We start from the raw sequence: 23,488 nt of genomic DNA, 5'->3' as shown, positions 1-23,488 counted from the left end.
TTTTTATGACAAACATTTCAGTATTGCTAAGAAGTATGTTTTATTAGCTATGAAAATATTCCTATGGCACAGTCTGGAATAAAAAGTTTCTCCCTGCTAGAGACCAACAGGCTGGAATCATCTGCTGACTCGTTTTTCGGTTTTCCGGGATCATCTCTTGAGTGCCTAGGGGATGGCAGTCAGTGTGCTGGGAGCCGGGCATGCAGTGACGCGGGCTCCCTGCCCTGCAGGAGATGGCGATCTACCAGCAGAAGAGGGCGTCGATAACTGGGACTGACTCTCCTGAGTGTGACAAGGGCGGAAGGTTCAGGCGAACACAACGGGCACTGATGGACACCGCCAGGAGTGGAATGGAATGTGCGGGGCTTAGGATGGGCGGGGACGGTCACCTGGCAGACACACAGGAGGTTAGGCCATATGGTACAGTGTGTTCCAGGAACCCGAGTCCAGAACGGAGGATGCCTGAAGAGCCACAATAATAATGTCTCACCTTTAAAGGGGGGGTAGTGCATACAGGCACAAGGGTAAGCGCCTTAAATACACGCTCTCATCTATTGCTCAAGTCAGCCCGACAAGGAGGAACATATGACTGTATGTTCCTCACTTTACAAAGGAAGCAACTGAGGTTCATCACTTATATACCTTGCCTTGGGTCAGAGAGCTGGTCAAGCGGTCCGCAGGTGTATATATGCACACGTGTGTTTACATATACGTGTGTGTGTACACACTCAGGTGTATACACGCGTGTGTGTATACATATACGTGTGTGTGTGTACACACACTCAAGTGTATATATGCAGGTGTGTGTATACATATACATGTGTATGTGTGTATATACACACTCAGGTGTATACATGCACGTGTGTGTATACATATACATATACGTGTGTGTGTGTGTATACACACCCGCATCCATACATATATACTCAATGCCCCTGCATGTGGTCTCCCACCGTAGCTTTACTTTTATTTTGCTGGCACTGGAGACCCAGTGACGTGTAAACCACAGAGGAAAAAAGCCCTATTTCAGAAGATTAGCTGGTGGAAGCACAGAACACAGACTCCAGAACAGGAAGGCTGGAGCAATCAGGAAGCTAGTAGGGAAAACCCTGAGAGAGATGGGCCGTGGCCAGGGCCGGAAGGAGAGGGAGCCGAAGCAAGAACCCTTCCCGACATGCGGCCCCTTTCCACACACGCACTGTCAGGTCCCTCCTGTGACACTCAGAAGCCCCCTGCAGTTCTCACCGATGACCTACATCCAGACACCCCCTGTCTCCACCTAACTCTCAGTTTAAACGTCTGTTCACACCTGAAACTTAATTCCTCAGCTTTCCTCCTACTCTCACCTCCCACATGTTGATACCGCCTACACTCCTCTCTCCACAGTGTTACATACAGCTCGTTGCTGCATTTGGTAGTATGAGCTCCATCTCTGTCGCCTGCATGCTGACCACGTGTCAATCACCTCTGTATCTTACTGCTGCCGACAGACAACAGCACACAAACAACAGAGTCGGCTCAAAACCTAACCCTGAATTTTCTTTTTCCCGTTAGATTATTACCAGCTGTCCCTTCCGCTTAAGCAAAGTGACATGATTTTTCACTTCCATCTTAGTAACTGAGAGATTAAAAGCACAACTTGGTATCCACACTGGCAACTGGCAACATTCGTAATTTTTAAGTGATTCTTTTCTCCTGGTTCTTTGTGACACTTTTAAATTGGTCTGTCCATTTGTGCACATTTAAGTTAATACACAGTTACTGGCTTTCTACCATGTGTTAGGTGTTAGGGTAAGACAGTATCAAATCACAATTGAGAAAGAAAAAGTGCTTCTACAGAAAATATGAATAAAACAGAAATATTCCAATCAAACATTATTGTTTTACATGTTACTCTAAACCAAACCAAATTTTGGTACCATATGTGGGCATTTATAGCTACTAGCAGCAGCAGGCAGAACTGGTATTTAGATAGTCACCTGATGTGGTCACAGATATCTGAAAACAGTGGTCCAATTTAGGACTCTTATGTGAAAGTTACTCAATACTTGGGGTGAATAAACATCCTTATGTGCCCAGAACTAGGGCATTTCTGGGAGGTGGAAATGCTAAAACTTAGAGAGTCCCAGGTAAATCAAGTTGGTCTGATTTCTTCTCTGATTTATTTATTTATACCTTTTCTCTCCCCCCCCCCCCTTTTTTTTAGGGCTGCACTTGCAGCATATACAAGTTCCCAGGCTAAGGGGTCAAATCGGAGCTGCAGCTGCCAGTCTACACCACAGCCACAGCAATGCCAGATCCAAGCTGTGTCTGGGACCTACATCTCAGCTCACAGCAACGTTGAATCCTTGACCCACTGAGGAAGGCCAGGGATCGAACCCACATCCTCATGGATACTGGTCGGATTCTTGACCTGCTGAGCCACAACAGGAACTCCCTCTCCTCTGATTTAAAAAACAAACAAACAAAAGCAAAAAAATAAAAAAGGCCATTCTAAAGAAAAAAATTTCAAGTGCTGTTTACTTTGGGTAGTAACTGGTTTCAGGAGAAACATACATTGTTTCTGCTGTGGCCTGTCTGGCAGCACGATGGGCGTCACAGTTACTTTTGTAAATTCTGTGAGGTGTGTGGAAGCCCATTATAATTTACACAATAGCCATTCTCAAGACTGGTATGGACTTTGATAGGTAATTCTCCTCTGGATTTTAGAAGGTTGAATAAATTTTCTTCATTCCCAAAACATCGCAGGTCAAAAATCAGGTATTCAAATAGCCCAGGAGTGACTACATGCAATATGTTACATGACACATGCTTAAAGCTGATTTAAAGAGGGAAAAAAGCAATCTCCAGAATAAGTCATGTAGGAAGGTAATATATATTATTCTGAAAATGACAATATTTCCTTGTTTTCCATAAAAATTAGAACAATTTTCAAGTATTTGTCCATGTTCTTCCTTTTTTTTTTTTTTTTTTTTGGCCACAGCACTCAGAAATTCCCAGCCAGGGATGGAATCTGCGCCAGAGCAGTGACAGCACCAGAACCAGAATCTGCCAGACCACAGGAGGACTCCATCCATGCCGTTCACTCTGTATTAGCTAAATGGCCTTAGATAAATCTTAGATCATTTTTCTAGGCCAAAGTTTCCCTAACAAGGGGTCAGAAGTGCTGGGCCAGTTCCTGGGCCACATTCCTCTAGCCACAGGCAGCCCATCATTTTGCCCAGCATGCCCTACAAAGAAACTATGCTCTATGTGCATTACGGTGTGAAAAAGATGAAAAACTGTTGCAAGTTAGGCATTTCCTCATGTGCAAAGTGGAAACACCAACCTCCTGACAGAGGTGTTGTGATAGGCATGAAATAACGTTTAAGAAGAATTAGAAGAATATAGTGTTTATCATAAAAGCTTCTTTGGATATGATAATAAATTTAACTTCACGAAATCCCAAGAGGATTAAAATAAAAGAAGTTTCACAAATGAAAACCAAGGACTCACCTGACCAGAAGATGCTAACAAGTTAATTGTTGTCAGAAGCATCCACCCTCTACTGGCTTCTTCACTCTGATGAATTTCCAAGAACTGGACGATGGCCCGACTTGCAGCCTCTACGAAATCAGAGGCAAGTTATCAGGAGGAAAGAAATCACATACAAAAATTCAAGAAAGCAATAATTTAGTGAGATCTCTATCTATCTATTATCTATATATAGATGTATATATATCATCATATCAGCACAGAAATGAAAAAGCCAACCTACATATCTCAGGAAAAGGCATGTCATAAACTAGTCAAAAAAGAGTTCTGGAAGAGGGGAAACTGAAGCTAAACCTGCCTGGAAAACAAGTATATGTCTGTCCACAACGTGGGAGGCAGGGAAACAGAGCGATTAAGAATATACTGTATTTAAAAAAGCATGGCTAGAGGAATGAGCTCAATATGTACATACAGATCAAGATGAGAACTGTAACAACACAGGGTTCATAGTCTAGAAGAGCTGATGTTGAGAATTAGAGTCTAATATATCAATGGGGATGATTTAAAAAAAAATGCCTGGTTATGAAGGAAAGTAAGCTAAGGGCATCTGTATTTGACTCTTTGGGCAAGAAGAAGCAAATGCAGTTTCCTGAGCAAAGGAGAGAATGACAGGATTATTTTTAAGATTACTAACTTAGAGTGACGTGTATGACAAACTGCAGGGGCAAAGAGACTGATGGGGGAACAATGAGGAGGTTGGCTCAGTGACAACATGGGGGGGTGTGTGTGAGCAGCTGACGTTAGGAAAGGGGAAACAGTGAGAGTCACTCTGAGAAGTCGAGTATCTCTGAATCTTTGAAAGGCATTTTAATTGATTATGTTTTTAAAGATAAGGGAAAATGGAGAAATCCTTAACCACGCACTTAATTCTATCAGCACAGAGTTCATCAACTTTTATATTGAAACAGGAGATGAATTAAAGTCAGAAAATAAGCCCAATCTGTTCACCTTAAACAAACACGTTACGTTACCAATAGAACCAATACAATTTAGTAACTTATAGAGGTACATTTTTCTTCCGTCTAAAACAATCAAGATAAAAGTGTTGTGTTCAGTAAGTGAATGATGCTGTGCGGGGCATGTTTCGTCTTTATAAACTTCCATTTGAAGGAACATTTTAATGGGACAAACACTTGAGATATAGCTTATTTTTACTGAACCTTAGCTGTATAACAAATGCTGCTGTAAGTGCTGGTAGACGTAACTCGTTTAATCTTTCTAAGAGCTCTATGACTTAGTTTCTAGCCTTACACCGCTAACAGAAATTGAGAAACAGAGAGGGTAAGTCATTTGCCTAGAGACAGGGACGGGACTTCTATTCAAATCCAGGCTGTCTAGCCGATTAGAGACTAAGATAATGATAAAAAATTTTTACTGGAAAAGAGAGAAGTCAATATACGCAGTATCTTGTAAGTGCTGAAATGACTGTACTCATATCCTCCCGGATTTATCCTCTCGCACACCCCTCTAGAAAATAAACACCCTGGGAGCAGACTCCTGGTCTGCCTTGTTCAGTGTGGAGCACATCACTGGCACTACGTGGATGCTTACCAAACACCTGTTACATGAATGAATAAATCAACCCAGGGAGGACACGCTGAACTCAGCTTCTCCTGAACATCATGTGGTCTGGATTTATTACGGATAACAGAGAGCCTTGAGAGTTTAAAAGGGAGTCATATAAAGAAAGCAATGCTTAAAGCTGATTAAATAGAGGAAGGAAAAAAATAAAATAATACCACTGAGAAACCATCTTTTAGCAATCACGGTTTAAGATCATTGGTAGAAAATAACCTGCATTTGCTACCTAACATGAGCTATTGATAGGAATTAAATGCTCATGTAAGCAAGACAGCTCCTGCCCAGTTGGCTAAATTTTCAATCAAAGGCTGACATGCTATGCTTTCGTTTCCTAGGCTTCTTCATAACTACGCAACTTTGGTTTTAAGTTGTGCATTTTCAATTTCTTAACATCTTGAAAAACAATACGTACAGTCTTCAAATTGGTTTATTTGACAATTAAACCAATGTAATAAAGTTCTACTTGATTTAAAAAAAAAAAAACCCCGAAACATACCGACTGGTAAATTAACTAGTCAGTATCTCCTACGCCTTTCACAGAGGGGGAAAAAGATTTAAGAACTACATCTACTTCATAAAAGAAATAAAGTTATCTTCCTGGTACAGAATCTATAAACATATAGAAAAGACGTATTTTGAGTGACTCTGGATGTTACCCTTATTACTTAACATTATTAACTTTTAAAGAAGATTGGACAATCAATAAACTGTCAGTTATGAACAATGAATGTCATGCTTCTTTTGAGAAGCAAAGCACCAAAAATGTACTCTTAGTTTGAAACAGTTCTGGTTATACATTCAATGGCATTTATCTGAGTGTGTGGTTTCTTCTGTTTTAGCTGAAAGTGAACATTAAGATATTCCTCAAGGTAAGAAAAGACACTGTATTTTTGAAATATTCCATTTGCTATTAAACAGTGCAACAGTTCAGTAGGCTGCTGAGCTAATTGAGATAATACATGTGAAAATAAACCTTGAAAAGGATCAAGACAGTATAATTATTTACTTACAGTGTCCCTTTAACAATTTTTTCCCAACTTAATACTTAAATCCTCTGTTTGAGAAGAAGGTGGAGAAGACCTCAGTTACAGGAGTAATAACGTACAATACAAAATGAATCTATTCAGAAAAACTGTTTCATTTTCACCTACTACCTTCGGTATGCTGCCATACAAAACATCTTTTTTTTTTTGCTTTTTCAGGGCTGCACCTGTGGCATATGGAAGTTCCCAGGCTAGGGGTCGAATCGGAACTACAGCTGCCGGCCTACACCACAGCCACAGAAGCGCTGGATCCGAGCAGCATCTGCGACCTGCACCACAGCTCAGGGCAATGCCAGATCGCCCACCCACTGAGGGAGGCCAGGGATCGAACCCGCATCCTCATGGCTACTAGTCAGATTCGTTTTCCACTGCTCCACCATGGGAACTCTGGCCCATCTTTTATTTTGAACGAGTCAAGAAGCTCATAATACAAGTACATAACATTTACTGCCGTTTTTAAAAAAACTGCAGAGACTAGCTAGAATGTAATTTTAAATTAAATCTTAATAACCACAGAATTTCTTAAAACTTTAAAAGAAAAACACTCCTGGTCAATAAAAACTTGCATTACGATTTTTTATTGTCACTGATTTTTAACAAACATAAATTTAAACGATGACTTAAGATTATAAGAGTTAATGAAAGGAACATATTAATATTAGCCCATCTCAAGAGTTGCTAATCATTTGATTTAAGCTTTAGTTTTCATGCTGCAGTTCGATACATATTATTAGGCTAAAAAAATATAGATACAGAGTTAGTAGAGCTTGTTATTAGACATTAAATAAGAACAGAATGTGGACAGTTTTAAAAGAAATGTAAGTTCCCCGTCTCCACTGTAAAAGTAAATTCAGTTAGGCAACATTCAAACAAACAAAACACAAAACCTGTTAGTAAGTGTAACACGACAATTTTTCTTTGGCAAAAGTCTATTTAATGCGCAGCCACTTTCAAACTTATGCTTCAGAATAACGTGAGACATATCAGTAGTACTATTACACTTACTAATGAAGAAAACATGCCCTAAATACTCTTTCCCATTCCCTTCTCCCCAAATAAATTACTTCTACGTTAGTCAAAAAAACAGTATTAGAACTCAAAGCTTCCATGCTTCTTTCCACTTGATACTACATAACCACACCTTGGGAATGAAATTACCTGAAGGTGTTGTGGCTTTGAAATCCTTGGAGGACACCGGGGCACACTGTTTTTCTGTTTAAAAAAAAAGGCTGGGTTGTCTAATTGGGGATGCACTCTGTTACGCTAATCCCGCCACAAGATGCTGCATGCGATGCCAGCTGTGGCCAGCATCACCTGGCTTCTCCAGCACAGGCCGCTGCCCAGTGGGGATTGCACCACTGGGCTTAGCAATGGCAATGAGCATGCAGCAAAGTCATTAATAATAAACCGAAGGTACTATTTTTACACAGGTGGGAATTTTCTGTTTCAATGACGTGAATCAACCATGTGCCCTTAGAATGCACAGTGCACGGCTGAACTTAACAAATAACTAGACGAGATGGAGAACAGGCTTACGCCATATCCTGCACACAATATGGCCAGGAAATTACATATTTTCTCAAATTAGCTGAGAGTCACTACATAATTTTAATAAAACCACCGGAGGCAAGAACCAAAACAGAATAAAGGGAGACAGAGCTAAGGTGTTACCAATCAGTCCCTGCACTCATTCGGCATGTTGGTCTACCTAAAACTTCCTATTTTTATTAACTACTGGTGGATAGATTTAAACAACAGAACTGCAGATAAGCGGGTTTCCTCATTTCCTACTGAGGTGTCTACACTACATATCAGAAGAGATCTGGTAAAAGACTTAATGTGTGACTGGTGATTAGGTAACAAACAAGTTAACAAGTTCTTCACACCAAATTCAGAGGAATCCTGGAAAACTTATCTTGCTCTGATGTGCAACAAAGCCAATTTTCAAACGACTAATAGAGAGCTCATTCCACATGTTTTTTGGGGGGAGCAGAAAAATTATGTCCATATAAATTATAACAAATTACTTTCAGTGATAACTTCCTGTAAAAAAGGTAATGTCAGGAGTTCCGGTGGTGGCCCAGCAGAAACGAATCTGACCAGAAACCATGAGGTTGCGGGTTTGATCCCTGGCCTTGCTCAGTGGGTTAAAGATTCGGCGTTACTATGACTGTGGTGTAGGTCGAAGACGCGGCTTGGATCTGGCATTGCTGTGGCTGTGGTGTAGGCTGGCAGCTGTAGCTCCGATTCGACCCCTAGCCTGAGAACCTCCATATGCCACGGGTGCAGCCCTCAAAAGACAAAAAAAAAAAAAAGGTAATGTGAGGTATCGAAAGCAGCCAGACTCATAGAAGCACAAAGTAGAATAGTGGTTGCCAAGGGCTGGGACGATGAAGAAATGGTTAGCTATTAATAAGTGTGTGTGAAGTTACAGTTACGCAAAATGAAAAAGTTCTAGAGACCCGCTGTACAACACTGTACTTACAATTTACTGTACACACAAAAATTTGTTAAGAGAGCAGCTCTCACATTATGTGTTTTTATCACAACGAAAATCAGCTGATCAATCAGAAAATCAGAATGCAATCATGCAAGAAGAAAGATGATTCAGGATGTACCTAGATCCTCAAAATCTAGAATTTTTTACTAGGAAAATCAAAAGATACAAAAAATCTCCAAGAGGAGTTTCCTGGTAGCCTAGTGGTTAAAGAGGATGCAGTGTTGTCACTACTGTGTCCCAGGTTTGATCCCTGGCTTGGCAGTTTTGCGTGATGTGGACACGGTAAAAAAAACAAAAAACAAAAAACAAAACAAAAAAAAACCCTCCATGAAGTACCATGAAGTACTTTTCATAACAACATTAACTAAAAGAAATTTCCAATATTCAAGACTAAGAATGAGAGAACAGGATGCCAAAAGCCAGAGTTCTTGAAGGCCTGGCTGAGGAGATGCTCTAAAACCATACTTTTTTCTCTTCAACACCAGGAATGTGGCTTTTCTAACATTCTTCCAATTCTCGAAGCATTATGGGGGGAAGAGGGGGTTGAGGAGACAGAGAAATCCTACGTGAAAATCAGTAAGAAAAAAAAAGTACTGAGCTCCTAGTCTGAGACAGGCATTCCTTCGGGTGAGACAGGGGTGAGCACGACAGACAATGAAATTAAATAAGTAAAGAAACAAGATGCTTTCAGAAGATGACAAAGCTCTAAAGACAGTACTTAAGGTAACTGAATAAATACTAACTGGGGTTGGAGGATAAAATTCCATCAAGTGGAGACAGAGGATAAAGATCTATTTGAGGCAGGGCGACTAGAAAAGGTTTCTCTTGTGCAGGTAAAACCTATACAAGTTGAACTGAATCTCACTGGATTCTAAAGTTAATGAATTTCAAAAATGTGAAACCAAAACTTACATGGAATCGTACGATGTGAGACAATGTCCCTAAAGTACCTGGCAGACAAGGTGTCATCAATGGAGGACGGTGGATCAAGGAAGGGCACAAGGGGATCTAGGCACAGGGCTGCAGCTTCCTGTGCCTGCAGGACTATTTCAAGACAGAAACTTCAACACAAAACAAAATGAACCGTGTAACTGCTCCTGCTGTAATTAACCATGAGACACCGTCTCCATTTAAGATACTTCTCATTATTCCTCCAAAATTGTCCTATGGATATGAAATTGTGAAGATATTTTAGAAAACAAAGCTCCAATGTAGAAAAATGTTTTTCTACGACATGCAGATTTGGTATTCATAAAGACAGCAACAGAGAGGAGATTACAAATGAGATTTGGAATTTTTTTCTTTTTTAATCTAGAGATATCACTCAAGAAGAAAATGCAATGCCAGGAGTCCGAACATGACAAAGAACTCTCCCTTCACACCACCTACAAGGCATAAAGCACAGAAGATGACCGTTTAAGACGAACTTCTCACGTCCATAGGAGTAAGTGAAATCAATATAGATAAAAAGGATGCAATCCCGTTTTGAGTGGAGAAGGGAAACGATGGTTAAACGATTTTAACTACCTTTCACTGGACTTGCTTCATACTGAAAATATAATCAAAACGTTAAAAACATCTCTCTTTAAAATCCAAACATCAGTTGATACTGCTTCTGATTAAGAGATTTTGTACTCAACCGAAAAATTCTTTAACGGCTGCCACTCCAAAGACTCCATGACGGGCCCCCATTAAAGATGGAGGCTGGAGTTCCCATCGTAGCTCAGTGGAAACGAATCTGACTGGCATCCATGAGGATGCAGGTTCGATCCCCAGCATTGCTGTGAGCTGTGGTAAAGGTTGCAGACACGGCCTGGCTACCATGTTGCTGTGGCTGTGGTGTAGGCTGGTGGCTACAGCTCCGATTCAACCCCTAGCCTGGGAGCCTCCATATGCCATGGGTGCAGCTCCAAAAAGAAAAAAAGAAAAAAAATATGGAGGCTGAACACATGCATTGATCTTGTCTCTCTCCTGAAATCTCACTGCTGCAAAATGAGATGTGCCCCCCCCCCAGAATTCATATTTGAAGCTTTAACCTCTAATATGTTGGTATGTGGAGATGGAGCCCTTGGGAGGTAACTGGGTTTGGACGAGGTTATAGCGTGGGGCTCTCATGTGGGATGAATGCCTGTATAAGACACTAGAGAGCTCTCTTTCTCTCCTCTAGTTGAGGCCCCATTGAGAAGGCGCCGTCTGCAAGCAGGGAAGAGAGATTTCACCAGAAACCAATCGTGCTGGCACCCTGATCCTGGACTTTCAGCCTCCAGAACTGTGAAGGAAAATTTCTGTAGTTTAAGCCACTGGTCCATGGTATTTTGTTATGACAGCCGAAGCAGACTAATACACCCACTAAAACTGTTGTTTAAAAGGGTTTTTAAAAAAGCATAAACCCATAAGAACAAAGAAAATAGGCAAGGTGAACGCAACAACATTTTGGATACTAAAACAGCAGAGAAGTTAGTGGTCACTGATTTAGCGGACTCTAGAATATTAATTTAAAGCATTTCAAGGAAAAATGGAAAAGCAACAAACTACAATAAACTCTCCAGGAGGCGCAGGAAGCCATGGCCCTTGGTTCCTCTGGAAGCAGACGTACCTGTGGGACCGGACACAGAAGGACCGGTGAAGCACACGCCCACTACCATGTGGCTAGACCCTCAGATGCCCACTACTATGTGGCTACTAGACTGGAGGTGTGGTCTCTAAAACAGGAGAGAGAGATTCGGATGGGGGTGGAGGGGGGACAATGACAACACACCAGGCACAGCTGCGGGCTCGGCATGAAGATAAAGCAGAAGTTCACACACTAAATGCGGAGGGTCCTCAGACCTTTCTCCTACTTGGCTTCTAAAAGGTGCTGTCCAAGCGAAGGCCAGCCGTTCTTCTGTGGGCACTCCGTCTAGTTCAAGGAAATATGGGCAACAGAGTGGCCAGCGAGATGACCCTGGGCTGCAAGCTCCAGCCACAATGACACAGCCACCCAGCAGCTTCCCGAGGTTCTGTTCTTACATAGCAGCAGAGGTTGGGACATTGGGGACATTCGCTCGCGTAAAAGACAGACACAACAACAACTTAACAAATAAGACAACCTGAAAGAAACCAACGTCTCAGGGAGGTAAAGATCTGAGAGAGGGGAAAAATGAAAAAACGAAAACAAACAAAAAGAACTTCAGAAAGTTAAGACAAGCCATTAAAAAAAAAAAAAAAAGAACTCTTACAAATTAAAATTATAATGCAAATGAAAAAAAAACAGAAGGGATAATGGTAAAACTGAAAGGCTCTCTTAGCACGCAGAGTTTAAAAAAAACAAAGAAAACAGAGAGGAAAGATAGGAAAACGAGAGGGACAGTCTTAAGAGGTACATTTGAGGAGAAAGAGGAAACGGGGGAGGATATTATATATAAACAGTTCATAAAATTTTCTCAAAATTAAAGGATATGAATTCCTAGACTAAGCAGGTCCAATGAGTACTTGGTATAAAGTATAAAAACAGGTCCCCTTGAAAGCGTATTTATCATGAAATTTTAGAACAGCAAGGCCAAGGAGAGAATTTTAAATGCCTCTACTAACAAAACAAAACAAACAAAGGACACAGGGAAAGAAGCAAGAACCTAGGTAGCTGCAGATTTCTAAACAGCAATACATTACTCTAGAATATGACGGGAAAAGTGTTTCTGAATTCTGAGATAGAATGATTTCCAATCCAGAATGTGACACCCACTGAACGGAGGATAGATGCAGAGCAAGCAGTGAGATTCTCCACGATGGCCCTGAGCGCTCACCCTGCACTGCCTGGACAAGGACGAGCTAGGATGCCCACCAGACTCTGTCCCTAGAAGGGCTGCATCCAAGTTCAAAGTCCTAGGACACCTACAGCTCCCACTCCCGGTAGGAGGGCCAGTTAACTTCCCTTGGACCTTAACCTTAAATCTCTGGAACTAAAGAGCACGCATTCCTTTTTTTTTTTCTTTTTGTCTTTTTAGGGCCTTACAGCAGCATAGAAGGTTCCCAGGCTAGGGGTCGAATCGGAGCTGTAGCTGCCGGCCTATGCCACAGCCACAGCAACACCAGATCTGAGCCGTCTGTGACCTACACCACAACTCACTGAAATGCTGGATCCTTAACCCACAGAGCAAGGCCAGGGATCGAACCCACATCCTCATGGATGCTAGTCGGGTTTGTTAACTGCTGAGCCACGACGGGAACTCCAACAGCAGGCGTACTTAAGTAACTTTCATAAACATCCAATAAGAACTCAGATCTAATAATCAAAGAGCTGAGATCACGAGCAGACAGTTTGCGTTTCTTCATTGTAAGAGTGCATTCGGGGGCAGGGGCAACAGGCCAAGCACACTTCTCTGGGAGATGATGAGGGTGGTGGACCTGCGCTTTCTCTTCTCTTATGGAAACCTGGCTTTATACGTGTCCCCTTTTGGAATAAAGTTATCCCCTACGACATGGAGTCTGTTCTAAGCCCTCCCACTGGAAAGCTTGACAGCCTAAATGTCTCACCTTTGTGGTTTAAGGGGCAGGAACTTAATTTACATAACAAAGAGTCAAAGAAAGGAATTTCTTTTTTCCTTTTTCTCACAGCCACACACAAAGCATAAGGAAGTTCCTGGGCTAGGAGTTGAATTGGAGTTGCAGCTGCCAGCTCACACAATAGCCACAGCACCACAGCAACACGGGATCTGAGCCGCATCTGTGATCTACACCATAGCTGGCGACAGCAGTGGATCCTTAACCCACCAAGTGACGCCAGAGATTGAATCTGCATTCTCACGGAGACAACGCTGGGTCCTTAACCCACTGAGCCACAATGAGAACTGCCATCACTCAAGGGAGTTCTAAAAATAATAACAAAACCCAAAAACCAAAAATGATAACTCCCCTGTATCCCTCCTCAGGAAGCTTCTGGAAAAGATAGTAAAAAAGAGAGAGAAAAGGAGTTCCCGTTGTGGCACAGTGGTTAATGAATCTGACTAGGAACCATGAGGTTGCAGTTTCGATCCCGGGCCTTGCTCAGTGGCTTAAGGATCTGGCGTTGCCTTGAGCTGTGGTGTAGGTCGCAGACACAGCTTGGATCCAGAGTTGCTGTGGTTGTGGCTGGTGGCTGCAACTCTGATTCAACTCCTAGCCTGGGAACCTCCATACGCCTCGGGTGTGGCCCTAGAAAAGGCAAAAAGACAAAAACAAAAAAACAAAAAAAAAAGGAAAGATATTTTACCGAACGGAGCAAGTTAGTTTGAGAAAACACAACGATGTGAGATTCAGGAAACAGAGGTTTTATCCCTAAGAAGTAGAAAGGCATCCCAGGATAACACAAGCGAAGATGGAAAAACGGCAGCTGTCCAGCTGGTCTCAAGCGCAACCACTGCAGATGAAAGCGTGCCAGGAAGAAGAGCTATTTGCAAGATGAAACTGATGGAGGAATATCGGGTGGCTTCAGACATAGGAAGGGAAGATTCAGAAAAACAGAGGCGTGTGGGAAGAAGGTTATGATGAAAATGTAAAAAACTAGTTTTTTTGTTTTTTTTTTAAAGGCAATTATTAATTCTGAGAGAGATGGAGAAAATTTCAAGGAAGGAAGAGTAACCAGAGAATACTGTATGGCTTATCTTCATATAGTGTTTTCAATTACAGTATAATAAATACTGATCTAACCAAATGATGACAGCATGATACAGGGGCTACAGAAGGGTACATCTGTGGAGCAGCAGTGGTGAGCTTAAGAGAGTAAAGTCTCTCTTTCTGTCGAGGGAGGTCTGAAGATGCTATGTATGAAAAATCAAGGGCACACACTATAACTGCATCAGCTGGGCACACAGAGATAAACACCAAAAAAAAAAAAAAGAGATAAAAAGTGAAGAATGGGGATGAACCGAGATGGTGGAAGGGAAATGCTGGGGGTTTTTTGTCTTTTTTTTTGTCTTTTCAGAGCCACCCCCGCAGCACATGGAAGTTCCCAGGGTAGGGGTCGAATCGGAGCTGCAGCTGCTGACCAACACCACAACCACAGATGCGCTGGATCTGAGCCACAGCTGCAATCTACACCACAGCTCACGGCAATGCCGGATCCTTAGCTCACTGAGCAAGGCCAGGGACTGAACCTGCATCCTCCTGGATACTAGTGAGATTCATTTCTGCTGAGCCACAACGGGAATGCTGGGAAATGCTGTTTTTAATAAACCTTTTAATTATTTGATCCTTAAAACCATGTGCCTAAATATTTTTAAAACTAAAAACTAAATAAAAAATAAGATTATATGACAAAGGTATTACTTTTACTATTGGAAAAATAATAAATTAATGAATGGAAAAGAGAAGTGATTTTCCAAAGCGACAAGAGAAACAAAACTTAAGTTAGTGATTTCTTGGTCTAATGAATCAATAAGAAAGGTATCACTCCAACAATCATTACAAAACCAAAACAACAAGATACAAATTAATGTAAAAGCCCTCAAACCTACTGCTAATTTAGAAAATGACTAACGGTCATGAAAATCAAAAAAGCTTATTTTAATCTTGATTAAAAAGGGATGATACTTTAGGAAGGTTCAAATTAGCTAATTATGAGGAAGAACAGTCATTTGGGCAGCATTTTAAAAAGGCCTCCTGCGTAAAGCACCGTGGGAAAGACCAGGTTATAGAAAGACCCGTCAACGGTGTACGGTCTAGGACGACGACACAAAACCATCTGTGAGGCTGAGCAGTTAAGAGGAGAACATTTTTTTCCTTGATGAAAGGAATCAAAAAACATTCTATCTAGGACGTGTGACTTAATCCAAACTGAGAGGATTTAGACGTATTGAGATGGGGAAAGAGTTTCCCTGGGTGAAGCATCACGAGTAAAGGGCAGAAAAACGAGCAGACATTTTTGGGACTCGGTTTCACTGAAACATAGAAAAAGGAAATAATAAAGAAGTAATAAAGGGCAGGCAAAAAGTACGTGTGTGTACAGATACATATAGTTCCAAATCCGAAGTCTGTGTTGACTGTCACGCTAGGAATTTGGATTCTCTTTGGAAGGAAACAGCTGTTAGGCAGGGATGTCAGGGGCCCAAGGCAAGCGGCCTTGACTAGAGCTGTTCAACCCGACAGCAGAAGGTGCTGACACCAGAGAAGACTGTGGCCTGCGACCGTAAGAACGGGGATGGGGGCTGGCGCTGAAAGCCATGAGCTTGGAAGCGGGTCCATGCTCTGCTCAATGTCAACAGCATTTCTGCCAAACTCTCCATTCAAATAAATTGCTGGTTCCTGTAAAAATACCTGTGGATTTGTTGGATGCTCGCCTTCGGATTTCTGTCACCATCAGTCGTGAGACTTGCGTTGTGAACTGCAGAAGATCGGAAAATTTTTCTGTCATTGTATTCGGCGGAGCATTTCCAAAGACCTGCGGATGAGAAGAAAAACACTTTTAATAACGCCACTGTCGACTTTTCGGTTTAGTACTTTTCAAAGCGTGGTATACTTGAAAATCAAGTAAAAGAAGTGTATTTGCATGGTTACTTCGGACCTGAAGAAGTTTAAAATGCAATTCTTTCACTAAGTCACACCTAGCCACATTTCCTTATACATGCAAAATAGTCTGCTGAATGAATAATTAAATAAATGCAATCTAAAAGTCAAAGACCAATTATCTGTAAAAATTAAATCAATCTTATTAATAAACCTTTAAAATGTTTCCCCAAAGAAATCTAAATGAAGAATTTAGAGAAAAGTGTTAAGTCCCTTTGATGATGAAAAGACACATTAGATGTTAAAAAGCAGGGATTTATCTATTGCTAAGTCCTAGGCTGAACACAGAATTCATTAAACTCATGATCCAGAATTTCTAAATTCTAACCACAATTATTCCCAAAACAAGACTGTTAGCAAAAGATCAGAATAAAGAAAATGAATGAGAAGGTCATGAAATATACTTGTTTTCACAAAAATCTAAAATAAATGAATTTTAGAATAAATAATTCTTAGACCGGTGTGAGTTCAACAGCAAATTGAACAAGAAAGGCGTTGACTTCATGGCACAGCGGAAATGAATCCGACTAGTATCCATGAGGATGTGGGTTCAATCCCTGGCTTCACTCAGTGGGTCAGGATCCGGCGTTGCCATGAGCTGTGGTATAGATTGCAGACGAAGCTTGGATCCTGCGTGGCTGTGGCTGTGGTGTAGGCCGGCAGCTGTAGCTCTGATCCCTGGCCTGCGAACTTCCACATGCCATAGGTGAGGCCTTTTACAGCCAAAAAAAAAAAAGAGAAAGAGAAAGAACAAGAAAATAAAACTTAGATTGACTGTCATAGAAAAATAAATAGTATTACATTAGCTATATACCTGGATGCATCCTGGAATATTGTTTAAAAAATGTTCTTTGTGACTAAAAGGAAATTCTGTGTCTCCTAAAACTACTGTGGCAGCTCCTCTAAAATAACACCCATTAGGCCATATTTTGTATTCTTATTATCTGTTCAAATATCACCACAAAGAGAGGAAACATCTGACTCGTCATGGTAAGCTAGCACCCTGCTTTTTAGAGGGACGTTCCCTAAATACGGTCGTTCGTTTATGTGCTGCCTGTCCCACCACCAAATTCTAGAAAATGTTTAGGGAGCATGCATGGAAGGAAAGACAAGCTGTAAAATGAGAATATACACAAAGTGCAACAAAGAAAAGAAAAACAAACAAATACAAAACTAAAGTTAGGCAGATAGAGTGGAAGAAAGACCTGTACATTTGCCAGATTTTAGTCATGAATTTTGGCTCAAACATAGAGGAGAGAAAACCTAGTCAATGACATGATTCGCAATGTCCTCAGGTAAGAAAAACACGTATTTAAGGAAGTAATCCATTCTTCATGCTAAAATACAAAAATTTTCTTCCAAAGATCCTAAAACAAGGATATAACTTAGAATATCCTGCGATAGAAATGTCTCTTACATTCTACTAAGAGCCACTATGTTAAGTTGCGCTAAAAGCAGAGTTCTCTTGTGGTGTGGCACTGTCACTGCAGTGGCTTGGGTTGCTGCTATGGCCAGGTTCGATGCCTGGCCTGGGAACTTCCACGTGCCATGGGCACGCCAAGAAAAAAACAAACAAACAAAAAAAACCTGAACTGAACATGCTGAACAAACATTAATTCAATTCTACAGGGTACACTTTTGTCCAGGTCTAAGTCTGTTTGTTAATTTGACACAGGAATGATTTTAAATTATCTCAACGAACAAATAAACTGTTCTTTTCAGAAGCTCAACAGATTGCTTTTTTTCTGCTGAGATTGTGATAAATATGTGCTTATAGTTAACCTGTGTCGCTAGTTAAGTCAGACCCATCTTCTTTAACAAATTGGAGACAGATTAGAACCTGAGTCACCCAACAATGCCACGTGCTTCAACACATCCTACCTTTCCCTAAGGAAGCCGTTCCTGAAACAACTGTCTGTTTTGCTCAGGAAATTATTAAGCCTTTTGTCAAACTGATTTAGATTTAAAGCAGGTAAGTGTTCCTGTTATTCAGAATAAACTGATGTCAATTTTGCTCCTAAGAATGATTACGCACTATTTTATTCCTAGGGGTAAGACAACTTCACAAAGCAAATAGCTCATTTCTTGGACAGCATAAGCATACGGTTATTCAAGCAGTTTTCATGCTGGGTGTTAACGCAACTAACTTTTCATACAAATCCTGATATTTACGGCTTTATTTCCATAGGGACATTTTTTTCAAAAGGTACGTCTTGCTTGAATTGACCAAGCTGAGGCAATGTTACAGAAAAGGACTCTGTCCGATTTGCTAATCTGAAAGGAACGCTTGCTTCTGTGACATAGAAAGTCTTTAGTGAGCCAACACTGCTGACTGATTTGCTTTCATTTATTCGCTTATAAATATTTATTGGTCTCCTATATATGTCAGGTAATATTTGGGGTCATGAATACAAGATGAATAAAGAATTGGGAATATAAAGGCAAATAAAGCAAATATGATTCCGGTGTTCACGGAATGCTCATTGATACTGGAGACAAATGTTAAGTCAATTTAAAAATGAAAATCATGGAGTTCACACCATGGCTCAGCAGAAACGAATCTGACTAGCATCCATGAGGGCGGAGGTTCGATTCCTGGCTTCACTCAGTGGCTTAAGGATCCAGCGTTGCGTGAGCTGTGGTGTAGGCTGCAGTCATGGCTTGGATCCTTAGTGGCTGTGGCTCTGGTGTGGGCTGGAGGCTACAGGTCTGATTGGACCCCTAGCCTGGGAATGCCCATATGCCATGAGCGCGGCCCTAAAAAGACAAAAAAATAAATGATATTGGATAATGATGTGCTATAAAGGAAGTAAAGAGCATAACTGAAAGGGAAGCCTGGAGTTGGAAAGAGCTCCCAGAAAACTCTGAGACGACACTGACATGGCAGGATGACGCCAAATAATGAACAAAGGGCACGATTCAAAGAGCCGAGGAAAGAAGGCGCTGGGCAGTGAGAAGAGCCGCACTAAGACCCCCGTGCGGGTAGGAGGCTGGGCAGGCGAGGAACAAGAGGTGATGGAGCTGGAGTGTTTCAAACGGGAGGAAGCAGCAGCAGAGCAGGCTGGCGAAGCACAGGGTTAGGTGGAAACCGGGTTCTGACATGTGAGATTACTGGCTGTGTCAGGTAGCAAAGCAAAGAGGTTTCCTGGGACTGACTGCAACAATCCGTGTAACACTCTCAGGTAAGGGGTTTCCGCTGTGGCTCAGCAGGTGAAGGACCCAGAGTTGTCTCCTTGCGGATGTGAGTTCATCCTGGGCCGCACTCACCGGCTTAAGGATTCGGTTGCCATAAGCTGCAGCATAGGTGGAAGATGTGGCTGGGATCCACGTTGCCGGGGCCGTGGCGTAGGCCTCAGCTGCCACTTCAATTCAGCCCCTGGCCCAGGAACTTCCATATGCCACAGGTATGGCTGTAAAAATAAAAAATTAAAATATTAGGTACGTATTCCCTACAAATAGTAGGAAAGAGACAATTCTTTAATCATGCACTTAAATGTATGCCACATAGGATGGAGCCCAGAGCTGTGGGTCAGGAAGCTTGGATTCTCGTCCTCACCCTCAGGGATCTTGATCAAAATTTTCTGGATCATAGTTTCCTCGTCTGTCAAAGGGAGAGTTGAGTAAGAGAACCGGTTGATAATACATTCGACTCAGAGGGATGTTTCTATAAAAGGCACAGGGCATCCATAACCCTGATTAACAAAAACCATACTGAGGAATAAAAAGCCTCCCAGCAAACAATAAAAGCAATAATTATTATATATTACATGAGTGTTTACACACTGCCTACCAGTATTTAAATACTTGACATGTACTGTCATTCAAATCTCATTAGATCCTAAACATTACCCCCATTTCACAGGTAAGGAAATTAAGGGTTACGGAAGGTGAACACTGGGAGGTGGTGGACAGTAAAGCAAAACTCGGTCTGTCTGCTTCCAGGCTGTGCTCTCCGACACTCGGTGCTGTACTGTCTCAATTAAACATCGCACGAACCCTATCACTCTAACTTCGCACAGGATTCACCTACAGGGGAATTAGCATGGTTTGACTTGTTTTTAGAAGCATCACTTTTTTTTTTTTTTTTCCTGGCTTTTTAGGGCCAAACCCTCAACATATGGAGGTTCCCAGGCTAGAGGTCTAATTGGAGCTGCAGCTGCTGGCCTACATCACAACCACAGCAATGCAGGATCTGAGCCTCATCTGCGACCTACACCACCGCTTACGGCAATGCTGGATCCTTAATCCACTGAGCGGGGCCAGGGATCGAACCCGTAACCTCATGGTTACTAGTTGGATTTGTTTTCTGCTGCGCCACAATGGGAACTCCAGAACTGTCACTTTTAATATCCATCTAAATAAATTTTAGAAAATTCCCAGCCGTCCCTCAACTAAGTATTTTCAGTATACTCTGGGAATGAATGGTGTCATATAATGGCATATGCAGAAAGCAGAGGCTCAGCATACATGTGTTACAGAATGAAGCTATTCTTTACAATATTATTACATATTCATAAATGAGGCTGGAATTTTTACAAATATTTCCAAAATGGCATCTTTCTTTTTTTTTTTTTTTTGCTACAGCTTGCAGCATCTTTTTTTTTTTTTTTTGTCTTTTTGCTATTTCTTGGGCCGCTCCCTCAGCATATGGAGGTTCCCAGGCTAGGGGTCGAATCAGAGCTGTAGCTGCCGGCCTATGCCAGAGCCACAGCAACACGGGGTCCGAGCCACGTCTGCAACCTACACTGCAGCTCGCGGCAATGCTGGATCCTTAACCCACTGAGCAAGGGCAGAGACCGAACCCGCAACCTGATGGTTCCTAGTCAGATTCGTTCACCACTGCGCCACAACGGGAACTCCCCAAAATGGTATCTTTCTTCCCCTAAACCTAAACCTAAGTTACAGAGTACTGACCATCATTAGTTCTTAAACCATCTGCTCTATAGAACAGATTTCAAAAACTGACAACGAAGACGTAACTGCATTACTGCGTGCTGTAAATGACTTCGATTTCTTATCAATTAACATAAATCATTAGGTTAACACAGTGATTTATATTCAATCTTCGAAGGACCACCAGCGGACAGGAGCAGAAGATGAGAAGGTGGAAGTCAGTCTCTCTCTCCTTCCAGGCCATGCCTGTCGCAAGAGAGCAGCCACTCTCATCTGCTCTGGGTGGCTTGTCCAGTTTTGCCCAGTGAACTTAACCAAACTGGGGTGAAATCAGCAAGTCCTTTGTTGCACAGACCTAAGGTCCATTCTCCCATATCAACAGCACTGGTATTATGTAATAAGCAATAAGGCTACGTATTTGTAAATATAAGCTGCACATAAGTAAATAGTTCATCTGTTTGACTTTTTCTTTTTGGGGGGGAGGGGGGCATGCCCACAGCATGTGGAAGTTCCAGGGCCCCACCACAGCTGTAACTAGAGCCACAGCAATGACAACGCCAGTTCCTTAACTGGCTGAGCCACCTGACATCTTTTTACCTGTCTGACTCCATCCATCTCTCATTTAGTTCTCAACTTGAGAACCCTTCCTCCAAAGCCAATAATTTGAAAAGTAAAAGCCCACTGTAAATCAACTATATTCCGTTATGAAATAAAAATAAAACTAAAAAAAAAAAAAAAACCAAATGTTCCCTTATGAGGGATATAAAAAGATACTGGATTCGACCTAGATATTTCCTGAATATACATTAGAAGTAAATTAAAAGAATAAAAGAAGTTTTGAAAAGAAGGTCTGGTTAGTAAAGATTATATTTTAATATACACAATGCAGTATGATAACACTGAGCAAAGTAATTAACAATGACAGTTAATTTTTTAGCTGCCTAAAATGCTAAGCTTAGCATTTTTGAATACGTTTAAACCACGTATTTTCTCTGTAAGCTTTTTCTTTTGGGGAATAAAGGTTAACGTTATTTTTAAGAATGCTGGTTAAACATTGTCCAGCTATTCTCGGGCTGCACCATAATCCTTCAGTTCGAGACAGTCAGTGAGGGGAGGATACAGCAGTGTCCTTGCAGGACTGTGATGACGACGGCAGGAGGCAGCTGAGGAGCCCAGCACGAGCCCTGGCCCAGAAAAAGGACTCAACACATGCCATTTCTCAACCTGCGTGTATCTTCAAAGGCCAAAATCACACACTCAAATGACACTATGGCGCACACTTTAAAAATGATTCCGTAGGAGTTCCCGTCGTGGCGCAGTGGTTAACGAATCCGACTAGGAACCATGAGGTTGCGGGTTCGGTCCCTGCCCTTGCTCAGTGGGTTAACGATCCGGCGTTGCCGTGAGCTGTGGTGTAGGTTGCAGACGCGGCTCGGATCCCACGTTGCTGTGGCTCTGGCGTAGGCCGGTGGCTACAGCTCCGATTTGACCCCTAGCCTGGGAACCTCCATATGCCGAGGGAGCGGCCCAAGAAATAGCAAAAAGACAAAAAAACAAAAATAAAAATAAAAAATAAAAATGATTCCGTAGATAGATGTCCATGTCTAACAGTAATCTGGTTTATCTGCCATTTAGCATGACTCAAGCAATGCCTCAAAAATCAAGAGTACAGTTCATTTTTGGCAATTGTGGCAGGAAGTCTGGAGCCCTCCTGAGGCTACTCATTCATCCAGGCTATATCTTACTAGTGGAAAATGTCCATGCATAAATTGTCAAACATTAAATAAATATGGCTATCTATTTCAAAATGTAAAGGATGTGATGTCTTATCTAAGGACAATTTTAGTTTGTTAATGATAAGCCAATGAATTAAAATTTATACATTTTCAAAACTAGTCACAAAGGTACAGAAATAACTTTCTATCTTTCACTAGTTAAAAGCTGAATTAACCTTTATGATATTTAAATTGTTCATTGTATTAGAAGTTTATGGCAAGGCATATATATATACACGCTTTTTTTTTTTTTTTTTTTTGCTTTTTAGGGCCACACCTGCAGTATATGGAAGTTCCTAGGCTAGGGGGTGAATCGGAGCTGTAACTGCCGGCCTACCCCACAGCCACAGCAATGCCAGATCTAAGCTGCATCTGCAACCTACACCACAGCTCATGGCTACAGTGGATCCTTAACCCACTGAGTGAGGCCAGGGATTGAACTCGCGTCCTTATGGATACTGGTTGGGTTCGTTATCGCTGAGCCACAATGGGAACTCCTATATGTGCTTTTAATCAGCCAACTAAAAACTTCTGACTTGAAAGAATAGAGACTCTGTGGCAACGGAGAACATAAGGCAAGTCAGTCGAACAGTCTAAATAAGCAACAGAGAATAATCACTAAAGCATCTCGAATCTACTTTAAA

The 23,488-nt window shown here is 41.7% G+C and overlaps 1 protein-coding gene across 5 annotated transcripts in view; it reads right to left on the bottom strand.

Annotated features, from left to right (window-relative positions):
* The window catches only part of WDFY3 (WD repeat and FYVE domain containing 3), a 242,334-nt gene that overhangs the window by 150,106 nt on the left and 68,740 nt on the right, over window positions 1–23,488 (bottom strand). For 4 of the 5 annotated variants that reach the window (XM_047798488.1, XM_047798492.1, XM_047798490.1 and 1 more), the window contains exons 3-5: window positions 15,928–16,051; window positions 7,317–7,370; window positions 3,496–3,605 (exon numbers count right to left, since the gene is read on the bottom strand). In XM_047798488.1, the coding sequence (XP_047654444.1) occupies window positions 3,496–3,605; window positions 7,317–7,370; window positions 15,928–16,051 (288 nt within the window). The remainder of the gene's footprint in view (window positions 1–3,495; window positions 3,606–7,316; window positions 7,371–15,927; window positions 16,052–23,488) is intronic. The other variant, XM_047798491.1, reaches the window with a different exon arrangement.

Source organism: Phacochoerus africanus, chromosome 10, assembly GCF_016906955.1.
Source record: "Phacochoerus africanus isolate WHEZ1 chromosome 10, ROS_Pafr_v1, whole genome shotgun sequence".
NCBI classification, from domain to species: Eukaryota; Metazoa; Chordata; class Mammalia; order Artiodactyla; family Suidae; genus Phacochoerus; species Phacochoerus africanus.
This window is presented reverse-complemented; position numbering and strand designations above follow the sequence as displayed.